General features: G+C 34.8%; 3 protein-coding genes and 2 long non-coding RNA genes across 7 annotated transcripts; 4 read left to right on the forward strand and 1 right to left on the reverse strand.

The window, feature by feature from the left end:
• Window positions 1-1,303: 1,303 nt before the first annotated feature.
• On the forward strand, window positions 1,304-14,552 carry LOC103434927 (GDSL esterase/lipase At1g29670-like). The gene is made up of 5 exons (XM_008373301.4): window positions 1,304-1,664; window positions 13,088-13,215; window positions 13,310-13,555; window positions 13,672-13,918; window positions 14,101-14,552. The coding sequence occupies exons 1-5, from the start codon at window positions 1,409-1,411 to the stop codon at window positions 14,319-14,321; spliced, it is 1,098 nt and encodes a 365-aa protein (XP_008371523.2). The 5' UTR covers window positions 1,304-1,408; the 3' UTR covers window positions 14,322-14,552.
• Window positions 2,410-5,059, forward strand: LOC139196563 (uncharacterized). The gene is made up of 5 exons (XR_011581616.1): window positions 2,410-2,630; window positions 2,714-2,873; window positions 2,979-3,047; window positions 3,745-3,803; window positions 4,804-5,059. It is a non-coding gene; the product is annotated as an uncharacterized lncRNA (long non-coding RNA).
• LOC139196562 (uncharacterized) lies at window positions 8,769-11,634 on the forward strand. The gene is made up of 5 exons (XR_011581615.1): window positions 8,769-9,224; window positions 9,308-9,467; window positions 9,573-9,641; window positions 10,339-10,397; window positions 11,398-11,634. It is a non-coding gene; the product is annotated as an uncharacterized lncRNA (long non-coding RNA).
• A 2,406-nt stretch (window positions 14,553-16,958) lies between the features above and the next one.
• LOC103434928 (GDSL esterase/lipase At1g29660-like) lies at window positions 16,959-19,676 on the forward strand. Its single transcript, XM_008373302.3, has 5 exons — window positions 16,959-17,285; window positions 17,641-17,765; window positions 18,247-18,492; window positions 18,890-19,067; window positions 19,341-19,676. The coding sequence occupies exons 1-5, from the start codon at window positions 17,039-17,041 to the stop codon at window positions 19,565-19,567; spliced, it is 1,023 nt and encodes a 340-aa protein (XP_008371524.1). The 5' UTR covers window positions 16,959-17,038; the 3' UTR covers window positions 19,568-19,676.
• LOC103434929 (floral homeotic protein AGAMOUS-like) lies at window positions 19,605-27,589 on the reverse strand. Of its 3 annotated transcripts, none has more exons than XM_008373303.4 (9): window positions 27,306-27,589; window positions 26,627-26,865; window positions 22,280-22,361; window positions 21,303-21,364; window positions 21,102-21,201; window positions 20,926-20,967; window positions 20,348-20,389; window positions 20,039-20,214; window positions 19,605-19,873 (listed from the first exon to the last, which is right to left on the reverse strand). In XM_008373303.4, exons 2-9 carry the CDS (start codon window positions 26,854-26,856, stop codon window positions 19,870-19,872), a joined length of 738 nt encoding a protein of 245 aa, XP_008371525.2. In that variant the 5' UTR covers window positions 26,857-26,865; window positions 27,306-27,589; the 3' UTR covers window positions 19,605-19,869. The 3 variants fall into 3 exon arrangements, with proteins under 3 accessions (XP_008371525.2, XP_008371527.2, XP_008371528.2); XM_008373305.4 differs by having other exon boundaries at window positions 19,605-19,946; XM_008373306.4 differs by lacking the exon at window positions 19,605-19,873 and having other exon boundaries at window positions 20,035-20,214.
• Between the last annotated feature and the right edge of the window lie 171 nt (window positions 27,590-27,760).

Genomic DNA, 27,760 nt, shown 5'->3' on the forward strand with positions numbered 1-27,760 from the left:
GCCCAGTGAATAAGTTCGGTCAATGTAATCCTGCCCAAGCTTCATGCCAGAATAGGAAGGAGTATGTATTTTGGGACCCGTTTCATCCAACTGAGGCCTTAAATCAAATCACTGCTAGAAGAACATACACTGAATTGGACGACTCGGACACTTATCCAATGGATATCAGTCACCTTGTCAAAGCTTAGTCTATATGAGCGTGGAGGGGGTCGAATCCAAGCAAATATTTTACATGGAATTTAATCTTCCCCACTTATTCTGATAAGTTAATTGAAAACCCGAAACAGATATTTAGGATCAAATGTGGCTGTTTTGATGTTTGAAATTCTCTTTAATGGCGTAAATGTTTCCATTCATTTTTTAATAAACTTCTAACTTCTAGAAGACAAAAGGTGGCGCTTTTTATTCCTCTTGTGTTAAAAGAATGTAATTTTTCATTTTCTGTGCTTATATAAAAATTGAAATAGGGCAGAAATAATTGCATTGACGGCTACTTCCTTCCCAAATTTACAACATATTCCAAAATATGGTTGGTCCAACTCTCCGACGGGGCTGACTTACATGAACAACAAATAATATTGCCTTGTGTTTCACAAAAACATTTACCTCGTGCTTTAAGGTCTTGAGTTGAATTTCTCTTCTCACTCTTTTATTTGTATATATATAAAAAATTGCAGTCACCATTTCGTAAATAAAATTTCGATTATTTTTTGTTTTTGTTTTTTGGCAAATTTTTTGTTTTTGTTAACTTTAACTAGTATAACATTGCCACTTAATACTACGGTCTAGTGATATTCCTCTTTATTTGTAAGTGAGAGGTCTTAAGTTTGACTCTTGTTAAAGACGAATTTGAACCATATTATTGCTACTTAGTACTACGGTATTGTGATATTCCACTTTATTTGTAAGTGACAGGTCTTAGGTTTGACTCTCGTCAATGACGAATTTGAACCATATTATTGCTAGTCCATTGTGAGGTTAAATCCAACCCACTCCCCTTAGTGTAGATAATATCGTTTGTTTCAAAAAAAAAAAAAAAAAACTAGGATAACATTTCTTAGGAGTCTTTTAATTTAGGCTCAGTCAACCATTTTACTTTTTAGTTTAACCCAACATTTATGTGGTTTCGATTCAAACTACTGCGACTTAAGATATTAACCCGCCATAAGGTCACGAGTTTATTGTCTTTAATTAGTATAAATCTTTTTTGGATTTAATTTGTGTGATCAAGAGCATAACATGCTTACCCCCAAGAACATCCCAATGGCTTTCATTCAAAAGACATTCAAAGTGTAACAAAAAAAACCCAACCTTTCATATTCTGTTTTGATAATATATACCTCCCCTTTCTTTTACCTCTCTTTCCGGTGTTATATACGATTTTTAAATTCTAGCTTATTCTTTCACAATGTCGACAAATGAAACAGCAAAATGGATGTCGATGATGATTAATGTTGTTTTTGTGATTTCAGTATCACAATCCTGCGTTCGTGGAGAACCAAAAGTACCTTGTTTCTTCATTTTTGGTGATTCATTGGCAGATAATGGCAATAATAACCGCCTCCGGACCCCGGCAAGAGCGAACTACGAGCCTTACGGGATTGATTTTCCACAGGGACCAACGGGGAGGTTTACCAATGGCCGAACAACTGTTGATTTTATAGGTCTGCACATTGTCTCTCTCATTCTAAATTTCATTTATAGAAAACTTAATTTTAATCCTTGGCAAAGATGACTATTTGATTAAAACCATGAGTAAGATCAAAATCTAATTTTAGTCCCTGATACATTAATAACCTCATTTATTAATTATATTTTGATTTTTTAATTATTTATCTTTTTCTTTCTAATTTTTAATGTCTTAATTTTATTTCATTATAATTTTTATTTTCATTTCATTCATCGTAATATATTTTGTTGTGAACATTTAGATAAACTAATTTTTGTTATACAATATATTTTGATGTACTTTATCTTCTTCATTTAGGTATATTAAATTCATTATAATACATTTCAGTGCATACATTTAGGTACACACATTTCAGTACATATATTTCGATACAAACATTTAGGTACATTAATTCAATATAATACATTTTCGGTACTAACATTTCAGTGCATACATTTCAGTACATACATTTAGGTACATTAATTTAATATTAATACATTTCAGTGCATATATTTAGGTACATACATTTTGGTACTAACATTTAAATATATTTGTCACAGCCCGTTCCAAATTATTATATTCGTGGCTGTGAATGGACGAAATTGCCCTTAAGAAATACTAAATTGTGAAGCTCAGGTTGCTAATTATCTAGGTTCCTAAGTTTGAAAATAAAATGGAATTTAATAAGGATGGAACTTAGATTTTTAGGTTAAAATGTTAAAGTTTGGTGTTTGGAGATTGGAATAAGGACCACGTGGGATCCCCACATCCCTCAAAACCCTCCTCATTTCCCGTTCACTGTCTTTCTCTCTCCTCCTTCACGATTTCTCACTCTCTCTGTCTCTCTCCTTCGAACTCACACGGACCACCACCAAAACCACCCTAAATCTATACCAACGTCAAGTTTGAGACCACCATTGGAATCCTGAGGACTTCACGATCACGTTGGTATCCATTTCAGGTAAGTTTTACTTCGGAAAACCTAGATTCTAAACTCCCCATGAAAGTGTACTGTTCATGAGCTTTGAATTGGTTGATTTTTAGGACAATCCAAGCTCATAGTGAGCTTAGTGAGGTCCCAAGGAAGCTCGGAGTGCTTCGTTGGAAGTTTTTGGACGTAAGAACACGGAGATCGACAAGTTCAAAGTTTGGCCGGAGCTTTAGAGGCTTTTTCCGGCGAATCCCCGGCGAGTTAGGAGTCGAGGTAGGTATCAATCTCTTCGTCTCGTCAAGTACTACAACTTTCCTTTTTGTTTCACTCAATTTCGTTGAGTATTGAAGAAGTTATACTCATTTGAAAAATACCCAGTTTCCGGCGACCTCCGAGGCTTTCGAGGCAGTTTCCGGCCAAACCACGGCGAACTAGGTGTTGTGCAAGGTACCATTCTCTTTGTCTCTTCAAGGGCTACAACTTTCGTTTTTGAATCACTTGATTTCGTTGAGAAATGACAAAGTTATGGCAATTTGAAAAACTGCCGGAAAACGGCCGCCGGAAAAACCAGTCCGGCGACCCAAGGAAGAAGAAGGTGCTACAGTAAAAAATAAAAAATAAAAATAAAATTATTTTAAAAATATGTCGACGTCCGTGACGTCGAGTAGATCACTGTGGTATATTCATATACCTAAATTGAACACCGTATGAGAAAGTTATTGAGGATTGTTGGTTAGGTGTTCGAATAACGTTTTATAGTTTTCACATTAGGTGAAAATGTGAATTGATGATCCGACCGTTGGATCATCACCAAACTTTGATACGTTGTAATACGTAATATTTGAAGATTATTGGAACTTACGGATTGGGAATCCGAGTTACGGATCTTCCGGAATTGGAATTGTAAGTCCATAATATAAAATGTTAACCGTCACTTAGTTTTGGAAATTGACGGAGATCCGACCGTTGGATGGTAATGAAATTTTAGGATGTTGTCCTAGAGGTATATTGTAGACCTCTGGAAGTTATGGATTTAAAATCTGAGTGGCAGATCTTCCGGATCGATCAACGTAGTGACGTATTTTATATAAGTTATGTATTCTATCGATGTGAATTCTGAGGTTGGATTTGATTACTGTTCTAGGCGGCGATCGTCATGACGCCTTGGCGTATTGTGCTAGGGAGTTGTAGGGCGAACTCCAGGTGAGTGGGCAGTTTTGTTTTCCGTATATATATATACTTGACGTTTCCCAGAAATTGAATTGAAATGAAAATATGTTTAAAATGAAATGCATATGAGTTATGTGGAAAAACGGGAAGTGAAATACCATGCATAGAATTGATATGAAAAGTATATAGAAATGTGAGTTGAAATGCCATGCATGAATTGATATATGATGCATATGTATGAATTGGTGCGGTGGACGCACATGTAAGAATTAATATATGATGCATATGTATGAATTGGTGCGGTGGACGCACATGTAAGAATTGATTTATGATGCATATGTATGAAATGGTGCGGTGGACGCACAGGTGAGTATCAGGTGATTATTTAAATACTGTTATGATGATGTTGATATATATTGAGCTCAAATCCTGCACCATGGTTTAGTGCTTATAGTATTCACCGCATCGCACGCTCGCCTTGGATCCAAGTAGATGCTAGTCGTACAGTCCACGCGGAGTGGGTACGACAGACCAGTCGCGAGAGTGTTAGTGAGATTCCGACTGGTGGGTGACCTTAGATTATGTGCACAGATGATTTATGAGAAGCACTAGAGCGTAACTTGTGTGCAGAAGGCCGGACGGGTCACAGAGGTGACTCCGGTAGAGTGATAATGATAGATTTTGAGCTCTAGGTTCAACCGTACAGGGCTATTAGAGGGCCTACGGTTGATTACTTTCTTGCACCTGATATGATTATGTTGATGCATTCATACCTTATTACTGTTGAGATGATGTGGCATGGCATAATTAATATGAGAAATGTTGAGATGACATGGCATGGCATGATTGATAAAGAGATAATGTTGAGATAGTAAAAATGAAGTTTTGAGAATATATATGTATATTTATATTTTACATTTCTGGGAAAGTATACAGGTTTTACGGAGAGGGGTTACAACGTTTTGAGAAATGTTTGGATTTGGAAAAGAATTGTTTTACTGACCCACTCAATTTTGGTTTTGCGCCCCTCCAGGTTCAGGAATCACAAAGGTGTGGTGACTACGAGGAATTCGACGGTGTTCTGACAGATTGGACAAAATTAGGACTCACCTTCGGGTGTATCAACTTATAAATTGTATCTTAAAGCTTCCGTACTGTGCAAATGGTTACGTCACTCTCACGTGACGGCCAGCATGCCCTCCTTCGGGACGGGGTGTGTCAGTTGGTATCAGAGCATGGTTGCAATCTTGGACATCTTGAGAAGTTTTTAGTGAATTCTGTCAGAACTACACCGCCTCGTAGCAAACCACGTAGTTAGAGGAACTTAGTCTCCCTGATTTAGCGGTTTGGGGGAAACTATTATTATGGTGATTCAGTATATTATCAAAATTAACATTTTAAGACGGGTTATGAGTTGAATTTGAATCACCTTATGAAATGATGAACCTGAGGGAGCGGAGTGACGGTTTAACCAATTGGAAAAGATGTTTCAGATTATGCAAGTCAAAGGAAATTTCCTTCTGACAGGTGGGTCGAGACGACTACCTGGTTTTGGGTATGAATTTGCATCCTGGTGGAAACAGGAATGTTAATTGTTGTCACCAGAGGAATCAGCCGATTTAAAATTTTTTTAAGGAAAAGTTTATCCCTCCGGCATTTATTGATGGTAGTAAACAAGAGTTTACAAATATGAGACAAGGAAGGTGATGATCGAGGGATATTATAGAAAGTTTTCAGACTTGCCTCGTTCCATCCAGATATTGTTGTTAATTTGGTGGAGGTGTTATGTTGTTTTAAGCTGGGTGGCAAAAAGGGAAGTGGTATTTTGGGTGACCACTATCCATTATACTTCTTACCAGGAATATACGAGATGCTGTTGAGTCTTGAGGACTCTGAGAACATGAGCAACGAGAATAAAGAAGAATAAGAAAAGAATGGGAATTAAAAGAAGACAATAAAGTTAATGATTCGTCATATCAAGAATATCGAAGGATTCAGAGCTTCGAAAGAAGTGAAGCTAGAGTTAATTCTTCCAGCTGAGGTTTTAATGTCGCTGGTCAGAGTAAAAGTGATGGATATACTGGTAATCCCAGATATTTGAGACAAGGTGTCTCGAGTAAAGGAAATGTACTTTGGGCAGCAGGTACAAAATTAACACTTTGGGAAGTGTGAAATTAATGAATGTGTTTATGTGAACAGAGGGGACACAGAATTGTGAATCGTCCCTAGAATCAGTTGTACCCAACAGTTTTCTATGACATCGTAGTATCGATTCAGCAGGTTTATGGACTTAGTAGTTTGGTCAGATTGACCGTGGGTACAGAGAGATTTGATGAGTTATATGTTCAGCCGTACAGACCACGAGAGGTGGATTTGACTGACACATGAGAAATTGGTGAGTTATAGGCTCGGCCGTACCGACCACGCGGAGTGGATCTGGCCGACGCATTATTGAGGTAATTGTTGAATCAGCCGTACAAGTCATTCTAGTTGACTCCGGCTGATATATATATATTTTATTATGATTGATATTACCTAGAGAGTAGTAAATAAATGTAGTTGAGACGAGTGTATGTATTTTGCATTGAGTGATAAAATAGTAATGTTATATCTTTGAGAGTGGTTGCCTACTTATCGAGACAACGATGATTTATCAGTATTGCGGGCTGCAGACCGTAATATTAATAACTCCTTCGTGGATTCGTTAAGCAAGCAAACCGGTAGGTTATTTTATGTTAGTGTTGTACTTATTTAGAATGTTCAGTATTAATAAAGTATGTATTGTGTCGGTTAAATTATTTCCATTAGAGTGGTTGGTTATAATTGTGACTAAATGGATTGTTACGGGAAACCAGTCACTTTCCATCGATCTGGATGACCAGAGATTACTTTTGTAAGTATGCAAAGTGAAGTGAGTTCAGCCATTATTTATGCTGTGAAAGCAAAGAGATTGTTTTGAAAGGCTGTCAAAAATACTTAGCTCATGTGGTGCTAAATGATGTTGTTTGGAGTAGTGTGAATAATGTCGAAAGGGTTAGACTTTTCTTGATGTCTTCCCTGAAAGTATACCTGGATTGCCTTCAGGCAGAGATATGAGGTTCACTATTGATTTGTTGCCAGGTATAAATTTATATTGGAGATTGGTTCATGATGAGTTAAGGGAATTGGAAATTCAGTTGAAAGAATTGGTTGATAAAAGTTTCATTCAACCTAGTACAACACTTTTGAGGAGCCCCAGTTTGTTGGTGAGGAAGAAAATGGATCTTGAGACTGTTCATTGATTATAGACAATGGAGTCGGGTAACGATTGAGAACCGTTATCCATGGTGATGTACTGATGTTTATTTAACCAGCTCAGAAGTAATTGCGAAGATTCAAAGATTGAATTGAGATCTGGTTACTACCAATTGAATATTATAAGTGACGTTGATCATAAGATAGTTTCTGGACTTGTTATGGTCCTTATAAAGTTTGGTGATGCTATGTGGATACTCATGCGGTTTTATGAGTTGATGGATGAAGTATTCCAATAATGCCTTGATAATTGATATCATTTTCATTGAAGATATTCTGGCATATTCTGAGCCAGAGCAGAGCATGTAAACGTATTAAGTCGGTAGAACAAAGATTGGAAGAATGTCGATTGTATGCTAAGTTTAGCAAATGCGAATGTTGGATGAATCAAGCAGCATTTCTGGGATATGTTATATATTCTTAAGGTATTCAAGTGAATCCTTAAAAGGTAACAGAAATTAAAATTTGGAACAACCACGAGTCGTAATTGAGATTTGGAATTTCTTAGCTTACCAGGCTATCTTGGATGGTTGTGAAAGATTTTTCAGTCATTGCTTTGTCATTGACGAGACTGTTGAGAAAAGAGGTTATGTATGAGTGGGAAGGAAATTGTGAGCAAAGGATTCAACAACTGAAGTATTTCCTCACTCATGCACGTATTTTAGTAATCCTAGAAGATAGTGGTAATCATAAATTTTTAGTGATGTTTCTTGAATGGTATTGGAGGCATGTTGATGCAAATGTTAGGGTGATTGTATATGTTTCACGACAAATGGAACCTCATGAGATGAATTACCCTACTGGTGATTTGGAAGTCACGATTATCATTCTTGCTGTGAAGTTATGAAGGCATTATATTTGGTAAGAATGCAAGATTTTTACGAATCCAAAAAGTCTTCAATATCCATTACTTGGAAGGATTTTGATATGAGGCAGCGAAAGTGAATTGTATTGCTTAATGAACACGATTGTACGATCAGGGTGATCGTAAAGCTTGTTCTAGCTGAAGCACTTGGTGAGAAGACTACAGTAAGATTAATGTCTGGCACGTTTGCCAAGAGTATCATCTTGTGGATTGAAAACCAACGGAAGAAAAATTAAGAATGGAAGATCGAGAAGAAGTTATACTTGTTAAGTAACAAGTTAGTACATTTACTCCAGTGTTGAGTAACAACCTTTCCCAGACAGTTCAACATTACTTATTTGTTTTATGGAAAAGAGAATTGGTTTACGGAACTGCTAAGTTTCTTAAGTATGTTGGTTGCGCAGTTTCCGAAGTGAAGCCATAAGGTTCATGAAGTGTGTCATGTGTGTATTTTGTTGACTTGTGAATGGAATATTTCTGGGTAGAGAAAGATTCGATCGAGAAAGAGTTTTAGTAGACCCTGAGACTATGGATGAGTCTCCTCAAAGTATTCAGGTGATTAAGTTAACCTAAAAGTAACCAGGAATGACAAAAGACATCAACAGATGGATATGCCACTAATCGAGTATATAAGGTAAATGGTTTTATATTTTAGAAGTGTTCACCTTAGAAAAGTAGAATTTGGATTGAAAAAAGAAGGTCCTGAGAGTTAAGATAGAGTAAATGGTAAAAGTTTTGTGAAGGAATCATTCAGTGGAAGAAAATTACGTGGGAGAAAAAGAATCGGATGAAAAAAAAAAAAAAAACTTACCGAGGTTGGTATAAGTGTTGATGAATTGGTTGGTTGCTGGAATTTCGGGGACGAAATTCTATAAGGAGGGAAGATTGTCACAGCCCGTTCCAAATTATTATATTCGTGGCTGTGAATGGACGAAATTGCCCTTAAGAAATACTAAATTGTGAAGCTCAGGTTGCTAATTATCTAGGTTCCTAAGTTTGAAAATAAAATGGAATTTAATAAGGATGGAACTTAGATTTTTAGGTTAAAATGTTAAAGTTTGGTGTTTGGAGATTGGAATAAGGACCACGTGGGATCCCCACATCCCTCAAAACCCTCCTCATTTCCCGTTCACTGTCTTTCTCTCTCCTCCTTCACGATTTCTCACTCTCTCTGTCTCTCTCCTTCGAACTCACACGGACCACCACCAAAACCACCCTAAATCTATACCAACGTCAAGTTTGAGACCACCATTGGAATCCTGAGGACTTCACGATCACGTTGGTATCCATTTCAGGTAAGTTTTACTTCGGAAAACCTAGATTCTAAACTCCCCATGAAAGTGTACTGTTCATGAGCTTTGAATTGGTTGATTTTTAGGACAATCCAAGCTCATAGTGAGCTTAGTGAGGTCCCAAGGAAGCTCGGAGTGCTTCGTTGGAAGTTTTTGGACGTAAGAACACGGAGATCGACAAGTTCAAAGTTTGGCCGGAGCTTTAGAGGCTTTTTCCGGCGAATCCCCGGCGAGTTAGGAGTCGAGGTAGGTATCAATCTCTTCGTCTCGTCAAGTACTACAACTTTCCTTTTTGTTTCACTCAATTTCGTTGAGTATTGAAGAAGTTATACTCATTTGAAAAATACCCAGTTTCCGGCGACCTCCGAGGCTTTCGAGGCAGTTTCCGGCCAAACCACGGCGAACTAGGTGTTGTGCAAGGTACCATTCTCTTTGTCTCTTCAAGGGCTACAACTTTCGTTTTTGAATCACTTGATTTCGTTGAGAAATGACAAAGTTATGGCAATTTGAAAAACTGCCGGAAAACGGCCGCCGGAAAAACCAGTCCGGCGACCCAAGGAAGAAGAAGGTGCTACAGTAAAAAATAAAAAATAAAAATAAAATTATTTTAAAAATATGTCGACGTCCGTGACGTCGAGTAGATCACTGTGGTATATTCATATACCTAAATTGAACACCGTATGAGAAAGTTATTGAGGATTGTTGGTTAGGTGTTCGAATAACGTTTTATAGTTTTCACATTAGGTGAAAATGTGAATTGATGATCCGACCGTTGGATCATCACCAAACTTTGATACGTTGTAATACGTAATATTTGAAGATTATTGGAACTTACGGATTGGGAATCCGAGTTACGGATCTTCCGGAATTGGAATTGTAAGTCCATAATATAAAATGTTAACCGTCACTTAGTTTTGGAAATTGACGGAGATCCGACCGTTGGATGGTAATGAAATTTTAGGATGTTGTCCTAGAGGTATATTGTAGACCTCTGGAAGTTATGGATTTAAAATCTGAGTGGCAGATCTTCCGGATCGATCAACGTAGTGACGTATTTTATATAAGTTATGTATTCTATCGATGTGAATTCTGAGGTTGGATTTGATTACTGTTCTAGGCGGCGATCGTCATGACGCCTTGGCGTATTGTGCTAGGGAGTTGTAGGGCGAACTCCAGGTGAGTGGGCAGTTTTGTTTTCCGTATATATATATACTTGACGTTTCCCAGAAATTGAATTGAAATGAAAATATGTTTAAAATGAAATGCATATGAGTTATGTGGAAAAACGGGAAGTGAAATACCATGCATAGAATTGATATGAAAAGTATATAGAAATGTGAGTTGAAATGCCATGCATGAATTGATATATGATGCATATGTATGAATTGGTGCGGTGGACGCACATGTAAGAATTAATATATGATGCATATGTATGAATTGGTGCGGTGGACGCACATGTAAGAATTGATTTATGATGCATATGTATGAAATGGTGCGGTGGACGCACAGGTGAGTATCAGGTGATTATTTAAATACTGTTATGATGATGTTGATATATATTGAGCTCAAATCCTGCACCATGGTTTAGTGCTTATAGTATTCACCGCATCGCACGCTCGCCTTGGATCCAAGTAGATGCTAGTCGTACAGTCCACGCGGAGTGGGTACGACAGACCAGTCGCGAGAGTGTTAGTGAGATTCCGACTGGTGGGTGACCTTAGATTATGTGCACAGATGATTTATGAGAAGCACTAGAGCGTAACTTGTGTGCAGAAGGCCGGACGGGTCACAGAGGTGACTCCGGTAGAGTGATAATGATAGATTTTGAGCTCTAGGTTCAACCGTACAGGGCTATTAGAGGGCCTACGGTTGATTACTTTCTTGCACCTGATATGATTATGTTGATGCATTCATACCTTATTACTGTTGAGATGATGTGGCATGGCATAATTAATATGAGAAATGTTGAGATGACATGGCATGGCATGATTGATAAAGAGATAATGTTGAGATAGTAAAAATGAAGTTTTGAGAATATATATGTATATTTATATTTTACATTTCTGGGAAAGTATACAGGTTTTACGGAGAGGGGTTACAACGTTTTGAGAAATGTTTGGATTTGGAAAAGAATTGTTTTACTGACCCACTCAATTTTGGTTTTGCGCCCCTCCAGGTTCAGGAATCACAAAGGTGTGGTGACTACGAGGAATTCGACGGTGTTCTGACAGATTGGACAAAATTAGGACTCACCTTCGGGTGTATCAACTTATAAATTGTATCTTAAAGCTTCCGTACTGTGCAAATGGTTACGTCACTCTCACGTGACGGCCAGCATGCCCTCCTTCGGGACGGGGTGTGTCAATATTAGTTCAATATAATATATTTCGGTACTAACATTTAGGTACATTAATTGAGTCTTTCAAGTTTGAAGAATGTTAAATAAAATTAATAAATTAAAAAAACTCTTTTTTGGTCAAAAAATAAATTAAAATTTGTGTATTAATAAATTTATAGAAAGCTTCATTTTAATCCTTGGCAAAGATGACTTTTGGATTAAAACCATGAGTAAGATCAAAATCTAATTTTAGTCCCTTGATACTTTAATAACCTCATTTATTAATTATATTTTGATTTTTTAATTATTTATCTTTTTCTTTCTAATTTTTAATGTATTAATTTTATTTCATTATAATTTTTATTTTCATTTCATTCATCGTAATATATTTTGTTGTGAACATTTAGATAAACTAATTTTTGTTATACAATATATTTTGAAGTACTTTATTTTCTTCATTTAAGTATATTAAATTCATTATAATACATTTCGGTGCATACATTTAGGTACACACATTTCGGTACATACATTTCGATACAAACATTTAGGTACATTAATTCAATATAATACATTTTCGGTACTAACATTTCGGTACATACATTTCGGTACACACATTTAGGTACATTAATTTAATATTAATACATTTCGGTGCATATATTTAGGTACATACATTTCGGTACTAACATTTAGGTACATTAATTAAGTCTTTCAAATTTGAAGAATGTTAAATAAAATTCATAAATTAAAAAACTCTTTTTTGGTCAAAAAATAAATTAAAATTTGTGTATTAATAAATTTAAATATTTAATGGAGACATTAAATAAAATGCACATTAATTATTTTGAATTAAGGACACATTAGGGACTAAAATAAATATTTAATCTAACACCAGGTTTTTTTTTTAAATTTTAATCTTCTTGAAGGATTAAAGTTCAAAAACCCATAAATTTAAATATTTAATGGGAGACATTAAATAAAATGCACATTAATTATTTTGAATTATGGGCACATTAGGGACTAAAATCAACATTTAATCTAACACCAGGTTTTTTTAAAATTTTAATCTTCTTAAGGGATTAAAGTTCAAAAACCCCTTTTATTTATGCACTCTAAATTCTTAACACAATATAGCCTTTTCTTTAAGTCTGATTTATTTTATTATGTATTTTTGCGATGCATTAATTCGCTTTTTTTTTTTTTTTTTTTTTGTCAAGCATTTGCTTCTTTAACGGCCGAGAATAAAGCTAGTAAGTTGTAAACTCGGGACGTTCTAGGTAAGCGGAATCTTGATGAACATCCAAATTTACGTGATGAGTGCTTTTTAGAAATAATTGCACGCATTTGATTAGGTTTAGTTTAGGGAGATGATTTATGCACACATTTTTTTATTTTTTTAACACCCCTATTTATTTGTTATCCATAAAGGAAAACAAAATGCATACGCAACTTATAGCCATGAGCAAGCACTATGCTTTACATTACAGCTGAACATAAAGGCGATTTTAAACTTCAATCTTTTACATTACAGCTGAATTTCTGGGTTTTGAAGATCCCATCCCTTGTTATGCAAATACTAAGGGGTTCAAGAACATGGTTAGAGGTCTGAATTATGCATCTGCCTCAGCAGGAGTTCGAGATGAAACTGGCTCCCATATGGTAATTAATTAGCTAATCGCGATTAAAAAATGACTTAATTATAAATGTAAATTCGAAGTAGCAATATATCATAATACATAATTTCTCCTTGTAGGGTGAGAATGTCAATTTAAATAAGCAATTACTGAATCACAAATCCACAGTCAAGCGCATTACTTCAATAATGGGACTTAAACGATTGTCTAGGCAGCATTTACAAAAGTGCTTATATTCAGTTGGACTGGGTAGCAACGATTACCTTATGAATTACTTCCAGCCCAAGTTTTATCCCACCAGCAAGCGATACACTCCTGAACAATATGCTTCAGTTCTTATTAAACAATATTCTAAGCAAATGAAGGTTAGTAACTAATTAACATAATGCACTTGTGTTTAATTAATTTTCCGTGTCTCTGAGACTCGAAACAACTGCATAAGAAAAGTTTGAGTATTGACTTATTTCATTTATTGGTTAAGACTCTGTACAAGTATGGAGCCAGGAAGGTGGTCTTGAATGGAGTAGGACAAGTAGGCTGCACTCCATCTTCAATTTCGATTACACATGGGTCTACATGCGCAGAAAATATGAACAATGCTGTTCAATTTTTTAACCAAAAGCTTAAGTCTCTCGTCGATCAGCTCAACACCAAACTGACTGATGCAAAATTCATCTATGTTGACATGTTTGGAATTTCCGGAAGTCCATCAGAGGTTACAGCTGCAGGTTTTTTAACTCTCTTTGTGCCCTAATTTCTTTAATTACAATATACTCACATGCATTAATTATGTGAAAAAGAAGTCATATGTGACGTGCTCATATATGTCAATTAAAATCCTAGCTTAGCCATATTTTCATAGATAGAACAAGCTAAAGTGTTATATTAATTTATTTTTTTCATATTTAAGGAATCAAGGTGACGAAAGCTAACTGTTGTCCAGTAGATGAATTTGGCCAATGTGTTCGTTCCAAAGGTACATGCCAGAACAGAAGTGAGTATGCGTTCTGGGATTTATTTCATCCTACTGAAGCTTCCAATCTCATCATTGCAAGAAAGTCATACAATTCTTCTAACTCGTCGGACACTTATCCAGCGAATGTTCGTCACCTAGTTCAGCTCAGGCTATAAAATGGGTACTCTTGAAAGTATTGTTTATATTGAAATTAGTCTTCCCCATGTACATATATAAAGATCAACAAATTAATCACCATGTGACATGTACAAGACCTAACTACGAAGAGTATACTATAATTGTAAATATAATATATATGTATTTTTGCCAAGTTGGCATGAAATCAAGCTCTTAGTGTAATAGTCCAATTGTGACTCCAATTCAGTTCTACGAATCTTTTTCTTTTATTGATTAAGCGCTTTTATGAACTGGTTATTTGGTTAGCAATATGTATTTTTCTTTCTAATTAATGTTTGAAAGATGTTTCAATTTCAAGTCCCCCTCTTCGGTAAAGTTGAACTAAGCATTCCAAGTATTTTGTACTATATCCGCGGGAGAGATTGATGGAAGTATAAGATATAGGCTGATGGACCTGTTAATGTGGTATGTACCCTAACTCCCGTACGCCTTTGCCTTTACGCATGGCATCTCTTAGTCTCATTTTCTTTGGTTGCAAGAATAGTTGTGCATGAGAACACATCTTTTTGTCCTCAATCGTAGAAACATATCAACCACAAGCACATCAAGTAAATTGCTTGCCAATGAATTGGTAACCCTTTGAAAATTTGATCAAATTAACAAAGTTTTCAAACATGTTGAGAACATTATAATGTTTAAAAAGATTGTATCTTATAGATGAACAAAGTCCAAGATGAGTACGAGCCCATTCAGGGTTTCATTATTTATACTGAAAATATAACTTTAGTCTCTGAAACTTAATTTTCTCTACATAAAACTCGACATAAGTTTTTTACTGAAATAAAACCTATTGACTAGATTCCACATCAGCAAATTCCTTAATTATATTTGACTTTACACATTTAAAAAAATTTCGATGCCCAAAACACCCCTATTTGAATGTTTGATTTACACAATTAATTCCATACAAATTGTAAGGGATAATTAATGATTTTACAAAAAAAAAAAAATTCATTGCATAATATATAATAACAATAAAGCATGCCTAATAAGTTAAGTCAATAAAATTATATTTTACGTATAAATGTAGGTAAATTATTTCTCTCACACACACACACATATATATAACAACAAAAAAGCATGCTTGACATACATAAAATTCATGCAAAATAATTTACCTACATAATAAAGCAAACCCAAATATACGCAAAATAATATACCTACATAAAAAAATGTTATTATTTTATTCAATACTAGTTTACCTATTGTTTGTACATATAATAATAAAATGTGCCCAATAAATCAACATACAAAATAAAATACCTACATAATGAAGAAATGTTATTTGATTCAAAATTAATTTACTTACAAAATAAAGCAATTATTTTTTATTCAAGATTAATTTACCTATTATTTGTACATATATCTTATAATAATAAAATGTGCCAAACATATGTAATAATATGTGGAAAATAAATTACCTACGAAATAAAAGAATGTTATTTGATTCAATATTAATTTACCTACAAAATATATGTTATTTGCTCATCATAAATTTAAATATAGGTAGATTAATTAGTTTAATATGTTTGATCATATATGTAGTAATGTGCATATATATGTTATATTGAGCTTATGGTAGTAATATATACATTTGAACGTATATGTGTGTGTTTGGGGTAATAATATGTGCAATAATTATATTTTCGTTGTAATTAAGGTGAGTAATAACATTTATTGATTTTTATTTTGAATATTGTGGTACAAATTGTAAATATTTTGTAATTATATGCCAATTACTTCTATACTTGGCAGTCATTTTTAAATCTGGGTTTTATTTGGATATTTATAACTAGGTAGGTCTTTATCTAGGAAATAAGAGTTGTAAGGGTCTATATCCAAGGAACCCTTATTTATACAGCAGCCTTACTTTGAAGTAGATTTGTAACAGCTAATATGATATTTGTCATATCATTTGGTGACTAAAAACTTGGATTTTTCTTTTCTTTTTGGGCTGTAGTATTAGATACCGGTAGGGAAGTAATTCTGTTACATTTCATGGTGAGCGTTATTCTGGCAGGCTTCATTGTATTTGTGTGATCCACAGAGCACATTCTTTGCCCCCACGACACATATTGCACTCAGGCTTGCTTCAACCAGTTATTCTGCATCCGAAATATTTAATAAAATAAAAATATACGATACATCCATGTAAAGGCCGTTTGATAACCATTTCGATTTTTAATTTTTAATTTTTGAAAATTAAAAAAAAACAAAATAGTTATCAAGTGACCCTTAACTTAATTTGAAATGTCCATTTAGTATTATGAGCTAGTGATATTCATTTTCACTTGTAAATAAGAGGTCTTAGACTCTTAGGTTCGATTCTTGCTAAAAACGAATTCAAATCAAATTATTAATGTTTGTCCATTGTGAGGTTTAGTCCACTCCCTCACCTTTTAGTGTAGATAATATCATATGTATTAAAGAAAACGTTAATTTGAACGACAATTCCCCAATTATAAGTCTAATTTGAAGACAGTTCCTTCGAGTACGCTAATTTCCCCCTTAGGTGGCTTAGTATGCACCATTTCCAAGCTTCCCTCTCTCTCTCTCTCTCTCTCTCTCTCTCTCTCTCTCTCTCTATATATATATATATATATATATAATACCTCCATTTCTCTAGACAGTACTGCCTTAATTTTTTTTTCAGTGTTATACAATTGTAATTTCACTTTAGCTTTATCATTTCATAATGGCAACAAATGAGGCAGTAAGATGGTTCATGATGATCGGTTTTCTGGTGGTTTCAATATCACGATCTTGTGCTTATGGAAAGCCGGAAGTACCTTGTTTTTTCATTTTTGGTGATTCATTGCTCGATAATGGCAACAATAACTTCCTCCCAACGTTGAGAGTGAACTACCTCCCCTACGGCATTGATTATCCCACCGGACCAACCGGAAGATTTTGCAATGGTCGAACTCCAGTTGACGTACTTGGTCTTGCCTCTCTCTCTCTCTCTCTGTCTCTCTCTTTCTGTCTCTCTCTAAATTTCTTATGCTATATTGTTAATATCATAATCTTACTCTATAAATTAAGAGCTATAGAAATCATAGAGAAATATAATTTGTAGTTGTGAAACTTGCTTACCGTAGTGTATTATTTACGATGGATAGAGAAGATCTCATCAAAGAGTTCATTTATTTACAGTTTGACAATACAAGTATCTTATGTTACTGGACAGTCTGACAAGTGAGGATTTGCATATATAAATCGTAATCAGTTTGTTTGCAAGGGTTTCAATGAAAGGAGGCCTAGCTAGCTATAATAAGAACATGATTGCTTACATTACAGCTGAACTTTTGGGCTTTGAGAATCACATCCCACCATTTGCAACTACTTTCGGCCTGGCCACACTTAGAGGCTTGAATTACGCATCAGGCACTTCAGGAATTCGAGCGGAAACAGGCTCTCAGTTGGTAATAACTAATTAATCACAACACAAACATGATTTATACTAATTAGCAAAGATAATTAGTATATAAATTAATCTTTAGCTAAAATGGTCATTGAGATTTGCATAACTCCTCACTTTGGTCTCTGAGATTTGAAATAGAAGTAGTCCCTGAGTTTGTCCACTATCAATCATTTTGGTCATTCCATGAAAAATCTCCATTAAACAAGGCTAAAATGACAAAAATACCCTTAATTTTTGTCAAATCATTTGACCCATTATTTATTAAATTGAGGGTATTTTTGTCATTTTGGTCCTTATTTAATATAGTTTTTTTTTTTATTTTTTATTTTATGGAAGGACCAAAATGATTGATGATAGACAAATTCAGGAACCACTTCTATTGATTTGAAATCTCAGAGACCAAAGTGATGAGTTATGTAAATTTCAGGGACTATTTTGACTAAAAAGCCATGTTATAATATATGATTAATTCTCCTATGCAGGGTGTTAATGTCAACTTTGATCGGCAGATACAGAACCACAAATCTGCAGTCTTGCGCATTGCTTCCATACTGAGAAGTAAAGAATCAGCTATGAAGTATTTAAACGAGTGCTTATATTATGTGGGAATGGGTAACAATGATTACCTTAACAATTACTTACAGCCGCGGTTTTTTAACACCAGCCGCATATATACCCTTGAACAATATGCTGCAGTTCTTGTTAGACAATATTCCAGCCAAATCATGGTTAGTAAGTAGTGATTAGTTTTCTAATTGATTAGGCCCTGTTTGGACTGCTTCCTTATGAAAGCACTTCTACTTATAATCATTTTTTGTAAAAGTGATTTTCTTACAAACACGTTGAAATTTCTATTAAAATCCAAGTTATTCTTGGAGACGCACTTGGAAGTACTTGTTCATGGAAAAACAGAAAAAAAGCGTTTCTTTGATGCGTAAACACTTTTTATTAAATTTTCCTATCAAATAATGTGGCCAAAAGCCGTTTAGTTGTAACAAAGTGTGTTAGGTATTTTAGAAGCAGTCAGTTCTCAAATACGGACATGTTGTCTTAAGAACTGAATACCAGTTTTCTTTACGTTTTAGAATATTAATTATTCTGTGTTTTATGCTGCTTTTAATAAAGACTTTGTACAAGTATGGAGCGAGGAAGTTTGCCTTGGTTGGAGTGCAAGATATAGCAAATACGACCTATGCTTTTAACCAAAATCTTGTATCCCTGGTAGAAAAGCTCAACGCCGATCTTGGAGATGCAAGGTTCATCTATGTCAACTCTTCCTCAGTGACACGTTCAACTTCTGCTGGTATATAGTTATACATTTGGGATATATCACTCTCTTCATCTGCAGTTTCTTTCCTTACAGTATTTGTTTTACATGCCATAATTCCGTTATATGTGACATTCCTCTAGTAACATGTACGTGAGACTCACTGTTATATACAGCGAGATCCAAAGTGTGTATATGTTGCGAAAAAGAGTCATACATGACCTGCGGTTTCACACAAAATAAAATACCTAGCGTGTAAACTTAATTTCTGAATTGGTGACATTGATTAATTTGTTATGTTGATTTCAGGATTCAAGGATTATGACACTAGCTGCTGTCCGGTAAATCGACTAGGTCTATGTGCTATTTTCCAAATTCCATGCCAGAATAGGAGTGAGCATGCATTATGGGACTCATTCCATCCCACTGAGGCCGCCAACATAGTCTCTGCAAGAAGAACATACAATTCCTCAGACCCGTCGGACACTTATCCGATGGATATCAGTCACCTGGTTAACCTCAGCCTAGAATCCTGACTAATTATCACACAGTCAAGCATATATACACAGATGATTAATGAATAATCTACAATGTAGATTCGGATATTTATATATCAGACACATATATAATAGATATTCAAACCAACATTATGAAGATTCAATCACATCAAAGTTGGAAGAACTTGTTAGGGTAATGTCTCACAGAAGTCTTAGTAGTACACGTTGCAGGAGGCATAAATATAAAAATACAGACAAGAAATCCCCTTCCATCAACTAATATACGTACGTATACCTACGTACTTGGTAACGGTCTTCATTCCCCAAGCAATCTGGATCATTCATCTGGTGTCATTATACACACCCACCATAGAAAACTAAATCAGCCGAAGCGATACAGTCCAAGCATATATATTAACCGCACACGAATAAACGATGATCAAAACAATGTGAATATTGCTGGTAGTTTGTGATAATGTGTTTGATAATTTGGGATTTTTATGAACTTACACTAATTGAAGAGAAATCTGATCGTGGCGGGGATTGTACTGATGATTGGGTTGTAACGCGTTCACTTGGAAATAGTTCCGAGAGTCGTATGGCTGAGACTGCAGGATGTCATAGCTTGAAGTTCCTCCTCCGGCCATCACATTTATGTTCTGCTGGCCCCTCTCATTCTCAGCTATCTATATATCCAATTTATAATTCCTAGTGAATATTAGCTAAATACGTACTGCATACTCACATAAACAGAAAGACTAAGCGCGCGACCACACAAAAAAACACATATTTTTTTAAAGAAAAAGAGAGAGAACTCACCTTTGCTCGTAGGAGCTGGTTATTGTTGTGCAAGTCCAGTTCCTGCAGGAAAAAATTGACAAAAATGAAAGCGAAAAAAATATCAGTACGATGAGTAGAACACTCATATTTGTTGTACGATGATTTCAAAAGTGCGAGCATACAACTTGTTGCGATAATTCACCACAGTAGATATATAACATATACATATATATATAAGAGTGAAATTCATCACTCAATATTAATGTTTGGTACATGTAAGGTACTGTTGGTCAGCATAGAAGCTACAAGAATAAGAACAAATGGCGATGAGCGTTTTTTAGAAGTTGAAAGAAAACTTAAACCTAACCAAAAATTTGAAGTGTAAATCAATTTTCACCATTTGAAAAGTATTAGTTTCAAATCATCAAAAGTATGATGATTTATAACAATGACTTACATATTATCATGTTTTCTACCATGCATGTACTAATTAAGTTGATCAAGACAATTTGATGCCGCCAAGCTTTCCAAATGCAGATGAACCACATTTATAATATGTTCAGAAATAAAGCAGAAGTAATTTCGTAAAATGAGCAAGCTAAGTTGAAGAGGTGTACCCTTTTCTGCATGTACTCAATTTCGGCAAACAAGAGCTCATTCTGAAAAGAGTTCAAGATTTGAAAGAAAGAAAAGAAAAACGTGTTAATGGCTATGCAAAAGCTAGAAATATGACCACAACGGACAGTTCAAATTGCGAAAATCGTCACAAATGATCAATAGCTTCATTAGACACCTTTTTGGATCGGATTCTGCTAATTCCTTTCTCTAGTTTACTCTCCAGGCTCTTCAGGTCCTTGATAGGCATACTACTCAATGCATCACCCATCATATTCCTGGAAACAACATTCATTGTCAGTTAAAAGGGTGCCGATTTATAATATAGGATCTGGGAAAGCTTGTGGTAGCTAGGGTTAGATGTCTTTAAGAATATTACCGGTTGGCATTCTGCAAATTCCCGATCTGCGCACGCAATTTTGCAGATTCTTGCTGGTAGTACTGAAATTTATATCGATAAAGCAATAGGTTAAAACTTCTGAACATTAAAGACTATGATCAAAATTCATAGAAACGCTGCTTTAACAGGACGCATGCCTTAAGAAATCACAGATACACCTTCACATGTTTGCTTCTTAATTAGGGTTTATATGTTACTACATACATATGTGTATAAATGTAATACACACACACACACACTCACGCACACACGCACACAACCAATTAGTATAATTACGGGTCCTTGTAACTATTCATGAATTAAAAGTTAGGAAAAATAAACCAGAAACAGTTCCATTAACTGTTTAGTTCCATGAGAACTTGATATCTTTGTATCAAATGTGCAGAGTATGAAATCACTCCTTGAAGGCAATTATATTAATCAAGATAATAGGTTAACTACATACCAAGGCATATTCTTGTAAAAGCTTTTGCTTTACCGGTATCTTTGGTTGCAATGTGAATGAACAGAAAATTGAAATGGATCTTAAACGCTCACCCATATTCCAGGATTTATATGGGAAGTAATTGATTGATTAAATAATACAGGCTAAAGTGCAAGAGGCTTGTAGCTTAAGCGATGAGGAACATTTACTCTCCCCTCCCACAATATCGCGTGTATAAATTAAATTATAAAGTAATATAAGGTTTGATAATGACATCCAAAAAGGAAAACAAGACTTGTCTTAGTCATGGATTATTGGCTTTGTTCAACAATCAAGACCTACATAACTAGTCTTGAACTTGAAGTCAATGTCTGAGTAGTTCAAGACTTCAAATTTCAAGGTCCCCCAGATGATATCAAATAAATATGACAATGAAATCCCAGAAAGAACTGAATCTAACTTTTAGAATCAAACTCCAAAGTTACGAACTTTTCTGTCAAATAATATCTACATTCAGGGTAAGTCAGTGTACCTGAGTACTAGCTTCAGAAACTGATCCAGTATTTGAAGAATCTGCACATGTCTTCTTGTACCTCTCAACTGTTGCTTTAACACTGCACATATGGTATGCACTCATAGTATTACTATATGAATCTATATATGTAGGGACCATTGAAATCTAAGGAGGATCTAACATATGACTAAAATGATTAATGGATAACACTTCTAGCTCCAGAAAAGAATCTCATGCATTGATAACCCATATTAGACATTCTTGTTTGGTTACTATATGATTGGACTAGATTGGATTGGACAACTCATAAAATGCAAGTATGTTGTAAGTAGAAGTGATCATTGTCATTTTTAAGGATATTAGACCTAAAGGAATTTATCTCTTTTAATCCTACCATTTTGAGGAGATGGAAAGGAATAAGTTTCTTTCAAGAGTAATCCACATTCTTCCTTGAACTTGGACAAATCTTTATTTTTTCCTTGAACATACCATAAATATGGTGAGCTATTGAATCCAATCTAATCCTAAACACCAAACGAACCCTTAGTCCAATCAATATGCTTTGGAACTAGTACTCAAAAGGAAAAACACCAATATAATTAATGCATGTATGATTCTCAAATTTATAAGAAAGCTACATTCATATACTATAGCATTGCTTATGCATTTAATGTTAAGAAATGTATAATCTGAAACATTGTGATAGTTTGAACATAATATGAAAGGCATACCATGAGGGAAGCTACCTAGCAAAAGATTGGTTCTATATCTGGCTTATTTGATCAAACTTTCCACATAAGGGTTTTTGAAATAAGTTCCTATAATCATTTTCTACCTAAATAAAAAGACTGTGAAACTAAAGATATTTTTCTTAAAGCATCTAGGGAGATAAGATGGTAAACCTTAAGAACATGGTGTGGAGTGGAAGCCTCAACTTCCTACGCTGTATTTGAGTGAGGGATTTTCAAGTATCAAAGGATTGAGGCCAAGTTACTCAGGAATTGATCATAAAATGTTAGATAGAGGGATTAGAAATGTAGGTGTGTGAGAGAGATTTGTAAATGTACCTTTCCAAGTAGTGAATTGCAAACCCTCTTACATGCCTATGAAATGCGCATCGACGGCTTTTCTAATTCCCTTCGCCTAGCATTTTGTAGTCTATATGTTACTAGCTTGGCTTTAATTAATCCTTTGTGACTTAGAAGATCCTCAACCAAACATAGCTGGATAACCTTAGTCTAATGATACTTTTCTTCCCAAGGCTTAAGTTTGAATCCCCTTCTATTTTTACAAAAGAAAACAAAAGGTGCGGAGCCTTAAGATCTAACCATTTTCTGTTGCCTTAAGTAGTAAATTGCTTGAAGTAATGGAAAGCTTTACAATATTTTCTTTTTCAAATTAAAATTTTTTCTCTTTACCTTTCTGAATACTAATTAAAATTGATTTTAATATTTTTCTCAACTAATTAACTGGGGAAAATATAAAGAAGAAACTTGCTGTCTTTTTCTGATCCAAAGTAATGCATTATGCATTTTGTACATGTAGGGTTCCAGTCTCAGTTTAACTTATTAACTAAATAGATCTAACTACTATTAGGCTCTCTTGTCATGTCCTCATAAATAGTCACTAAAACAACGAGTACAAAAATTAGTTCATTTTAATTAACTAGATATAAGCACTTTGGTTAATTAGATATAAAACTGCTGAAGTTCATGTCAATTTACAGAAGAAAACAACATGTAAAAGGGGTTCCCAACCACAGCTAAATTTCTAGTGTTGGGAAGGGGGAGAAAGAGAGAAAAGAGGACCTGATTGATTGAAATATAAATGGTAATTGAAGTTGTTTACACAAAATGCATGCTTATCCTCAGCAGAATTTCTGAGTCAGATTTCTGTCTGCTATAAACTGAATTTCTTTCCCCAAGCTCTAGCCTTTCTGCTTAGCTTTATTCATTTCCTTAGGCACACATGCTATCACATAACATTAAGGGCTAATTCTACTGACTTAATCTGAGATCTTATGTTTAAATTTATAAATTATAAGGCGATTACTAACGGTCAAATGAACAAACTCTTTCAGTTAACTGAGCCTAATTAATAAGCAAATCTCAGTTCCTTGACACCAGAAAACTCGGTTCTCTGAGTTAGACCGGCTGGCCTAATTCAATCAGTCTCTCAACTGACGGATGTGATACAAAACCATATATCAATATCATAATTATACAATTAAATTTAAAAAAAAAAAATCATTAATTTAATAAAAAAACAAAACCTCGCGCCTTCCTATGCATACTGATTCCTTAAAATCGTCGAGCTTGTGATTGGTTCCCTGTGCCACGGTGGCACAGCTCCCCAATATGATTGGTTCAACTAGATAAGAGGCCATAACTCTCATTACACAAGGGATATTTTCCTGGAGTTCACCTTTTAACCCACCTCGTGTAAAACACAAACAGTTTAATGAATTTTGTATGTTTTTAATTACTTTACAGAAGTGAAAGTAAATATAACATAAAGATTTGATATTTTTTCTTTTCTGTCTGAAAGACTGAAGCTCTGATGAGAACATCAAAGCCGTCTGTTTCCAGCAGCAGAGAAGGCAGACATATGAGCCAAACGAAACGCTCAGAACTCTCCCATTGGCTCGCAGTTGTCGTACGTTGTCTTCTGTTTCACTTGTATCTCTCACGCTTAAAACTTGCATAAATATATCTACGCAAGATCTCTGCAAATGCAAATGCCATTCTATGATGCCATAATTTTGATGACCCAGTTGAGCTAAGATCTCTCTCTCTCTCTCTCTCTCTAATAATTTGGAAAAATAAATTATAAAAGAATATTGATTTATGAGATCCGATCCAAGTAGAAAAAAAATGACCAGAAAGGTTAAAAATTTAGGGTTGAAGAACTGGGAAAAGGGGAAGAGAAGCCAGTGTAGGAATCATGACATAAACCCCTTTTGTCAGAAGTCAAGAACCGAAAAATCTCGTGTGACGTGACCAAAGATTCTATCAACCAAAGACAAAAGAGAAAAAAAAGAAACAAAAAAACCAGAACCTAACCCTAACTAGACCGCATCCCATTTCCAAAAAATGTCAAATTTAAGAAAAGATGACATTTTGACACTTGAGATGTGGAAAATATGTGTCCTTTACTCGATTTAAGGGTTGCCCACCACAAATCTTTGGACAAATTGAATACCCAATGTGGTTTCTTATGAACCCTAATTTGGGAAATTAGGGTTTTAATTTTCTGAGGGAAATTCCACGTGGTGAAACTGAGATTTGGGGAATTTTAGCTTCTGGGTTTTGGAGGTTGTAGCCAGATTTGGATCTACAGGGAAGTTTGTTTCATATTTCAAGCAAAACACGTTTGGGTGCCTTGGAACCCTAATTTGTGCTTATTTTGCAGAGGTCCTGTCAATACATTATTTAATTATTTTTTAATTAAATTTGTACTTTAACTTTCCTGATGTCTATAGCTGACTTGCTATTAAGGAAGTGTCAAACAGATTGGGGGGCTTGGCTAATGGGGGCATGACAGGTTGTGTGTTGTAGGCCTGCTTAGCTGCATAAGATGACATAGAGTCATGCAGCATATGAGAGAGAGAGAGAGAGAGAGAGAGAGAGAGAGAGAGAGAGAGAGAGTATGGAAGAAATCAGAAAGAGAAAGGGAAACAGAACATTAACAACAATGGAGGGAGGGTAAGGAGCTGATCTCAGAAGCCTGCATACATTCCCAAAAACCAATACTTGTTGCTATATACATCCTAATGATAATATATACATACATACATACATACATATATATATATATATGTATATGCTTCTTTTTTCTATCTATTACACCAGATCTATGTTTCCACCAAACCAAGAGCTAAGAAAATGATCACAAACAGAAAAGAAAAATTAAATTAAAAAATACCCAACATTATTAAGCACATACATGGAAAAAAACAAAACAGAAGAAAGAAAGACGAGTGAATCTTATAAGTTATATAGAGAGATGAAAGAGAGAGAAAGAGAGGAGAGAGAGAGAACTCAATCTCAATCTCAACTCAACTGAGTACCATAACAATGATAATGTTTTTCCTGATTAAATCCAGCAAAAGATCTATTTCACAGAAGCAAAAATCTTGAGGACTGAAGTGCCAATAACTTCTTGAAATGCTAAATTGTGACAAAAATTTGCACAGAAGAAGAAAGAAAAAGAAAAGAACTTTAACAAGAACAAAGAAATCTTATTAAAAGGTAAATTGAAAATAAAACTTGGGTCTGAAAATAATACTAAAAGCCTTCCATTAGAAAAAATAAAAGAATAAGAAGAGAAAATTAAGCAAGAAAATTGAAGCAATAATATTATTACCTGTTGTTGGCATACTCATAGAGGCGGCCACGGTTAGAGAAGACTATGAGAGCAACCTCTGCATCACAGAGCACAGAGAGTTCATAGGCCTTCTTGAGCAACCCATTGCGCCTCTTGCAGAAGGTCACTTGACGATTGGTCGTGTTTTCGATCCGCTTGATCTCGATCTTTCCCCTACCCAATTTTCTCTGGGGAGAGTCGATTGACAAGGATTTGTTTTCATTGGCCATAGTTGCAAGCTGAATCAATAAGAACAAAGAGATCAATCAATTAAGCACCTTTTTAAATAAAACAAAAACCCCAGAACTTCAATTACTATATTCTTGATCACCAACAAAAAGTTTGAAATTAACTTGCAGAAACAAATGAAAGCAATTCAACTACAACAACTAGGTAGCTTAAAAAATAATTGAGTAGCTAATTAAGCTAGCAATCCCAAGTTAGTTCAAGAAATTGTGAGCTGAACAGATTTGATGGAACTAAAGTTTGAATTTTCATATTTATTTTGGATGATCTTGGTGAAAAAGATTTATGGGGCTAAAAGAAGTGAGGCAAATGAACAAAATTTAGGAGATAGTGTTTGAGTATTTTGATCAATGAAGCATGGCAAGAACACACAAAGAAAAGATCATAAGATGATGATAATTAAGGACAGAAACAGAGGTTTCTTTCTTTCTACCTTTCGGGATTTTTCTCAGGTCTTTTTCTATCTTTCTTTCTCCACAAATCCAAACGAGGAGATAAGCAGAAAATGGAAGTGAGGTGGGATGAGGGGTGTGTATTTATAAAGGAAAAAAGGACATTTCCACAATTATTCTAATTTCCAAATTAATTACTTCAAATTTTTAGATATTTTCTAAATTAATTACTTTCAATCTTTAATCTGCAAACTTTTTATTTTCACTAGCTAAGCGCATGGGGCTTTTATGTATTGGAGATGAAGCAAAAGAGAAAACATGGGAAATGGGAATCACTCATTTGATTCAGACTCCATCAACCATTCATTTTATTTATTGTTCATTACTTATTTATTTAATTATCATATATATTTTTCTTGCCTGTGAAAGATGAGAGATAATAGGGGAGAAAGAGAAAGGAAAGGTACTTTCTGAAAGAGATTATTAATGGTGTGAA

The sequence above is a fragment of the Malus domestica genome, chromosome 05, assembly GCF_042453785.1.
Source record: "Malus domestica chromosome 05, GDT2T_hap1".
In the NCBI taxonomy this organism is placed as follows: domain Eukaryota; kingdom Viridiplantae; phylum Streptophyta; class Magnoliopsida; order Rosales; family Rosaceae; genus Malus; species Malus domestica.